Source organism: Caenorhabditis briggsae (genome assembly GCF_000004555.2).
Source record: "Caenorhabditis briggsae complete genome, chrIV, whole genome shotgun sequence".
Taxonomy (NCBI): domain Eukaryota; kingdom Metazoa; phylum Nematoda; class Chromadorea; order Rhabditida; family Rhabditidae; genus Caenorhabditis; species Caenorhabditis briggsae.
This window is the reverse complement of record NC_013487.2, coordinates 15,372,971-15,374,402: the sequence shown is the minus strand read 5'-3', so window position 1 is coordinate 15,374,402 and position 1,432 is coordinate 15,372,971. Positions and strand designations below refer to the sequence as shown.

The following is a 1,432-nucleotide window of genomic DNA, read 5'->3' as shown; positions in this document are numbered from 1 at the left end:
TCGAGCTCGGTACCTTGACAAAAAATTTGGGACAAAAACTAATTTTCAGACAAATTTTTTTCTAAATTTGACTGTAAGTCTTCAAAATCTAACATGCGTTTGTTGTAACTTATTTTTTTGAATTTGGTAAGTTCAGAGCTTCAAAATGAACCCAAACACGACTAGGCTCCGCCCACTTTGAGTTTTCACTTTGCGCACGCGACGCACAACCGCGACGCGCCGGAAAAGTCAAAGTAGGCGGAGCCAAGTTGCCTTTAGGCTTGTTTTGAAGCTCAAAACAAATAAAACACAATTAATGATGAAAAAATCCAAAAAATCCAACATTAATCTAGAAAAAAACTACTTTCAAAAATTCCAAAAATCCCAAAATCGATTTTTTTTTCTCCCAATCTGTTTCAACTCTCTGAACTTGTGATTGCATTGATCTCAGCTTGTCTTAAGCTTCAAAATGAGCCCAAACACGACCAGGCTCCGCCCACTTTGAATTTTCAGGAGCGTCGCGGTCGTGCGTCGCGTGCGCCAAAGGAAATATGAAAGTGGGCGGAGCCTAGTCGTGTTTGGGCTCATTTTAAAGCTCTTAACCTCACAAACTCAAAAATTCAACTTTAAAGTAATTTGAAGCATTTTCAGAATGCAAAATTTCAGAAGGAAAATTCTCGAGAACCCATTTAAAAATTTTTCAAAAAATATATGCAAAAATTTCCCAAACCTAGTCATGTTTAGGCTCATTTTAAAGCACTTGACCTTCCAAACGTAATAAACTAAATTTAAAACTCAAAAAATCAATAACTAACTTGATATGGGGGATAATGTCCAGGAAACATGTTGCCAGGAAAACACCACCAGCGAAGCATGTCAAATAGGACAAGTAGCCTTGTTCGTTTTCACTCTGACTTCTTTTCATTACGCGGACAATCTGAAAATTACAATTTTTCTGAAAATTTGTCTCTAGAACCGAATTTGAGTAAATTTTTGTAACATTTTCGGAATTTAGGACACTTTTTTGAAATTTTCTGAAGTTTCCAGATTTGGGCGTGTTAAAACAGTCTAAAAGTGTTTTCTAGAAAATTCTGAGCTTTTTAGCTTCAAAATGAGCCCAAACACGAGTAAGCTCAGTAGCGTCGCGGTCGTGCGTCGCGTGCAATAGGGAAAAATCATAATGGGCGAAGCCTAGTCGTGTTCGGGCTCATTTTGAAGCTCAAGAACTCCCACATCTCAATAAAATGTTTCCAGATAGTTTGAACAATCCAAAAACGAGCATTTTCAGAAAATTGAAAAAAACATTTTTTTTTTGAAAATTTCGATTTTCCAAAATTTTCCAAAAAATCGAGTTTTCCCCATTTTGAAGTTGCTATTGTTAAGCTCAACTCATCAAGCGCTTCAAAATGAGCCCAAACACGACTAGGCTCCGCCCAATTTGAGTATTTCGGGC

General features: G+C 37.1%; 1 protein-coding gene across 1 annotated transcript in view; it reads right to left on the bottom strand.

Moving 5' to 3' along the window:
• Positions 1-904, bottom strand: part of CBG21041 — a gene marked incomplete at both ends in the record, with an annotated part of 4,718 nt that extends 3,814 nt beyond the window's left edge. Inside the window, one exon of the mRNA XM_045236269.1 lies at positions 795-904. Within this exon, the coding sequence (XP_045100830.1) occupies positions 795-904 (110 nt within the window). The remainder of the gene's footprint in view (positions 1-794) is intronic.
• Between the last annotated feature and the right edge of the window lie 528 nt (positions 905-1,432).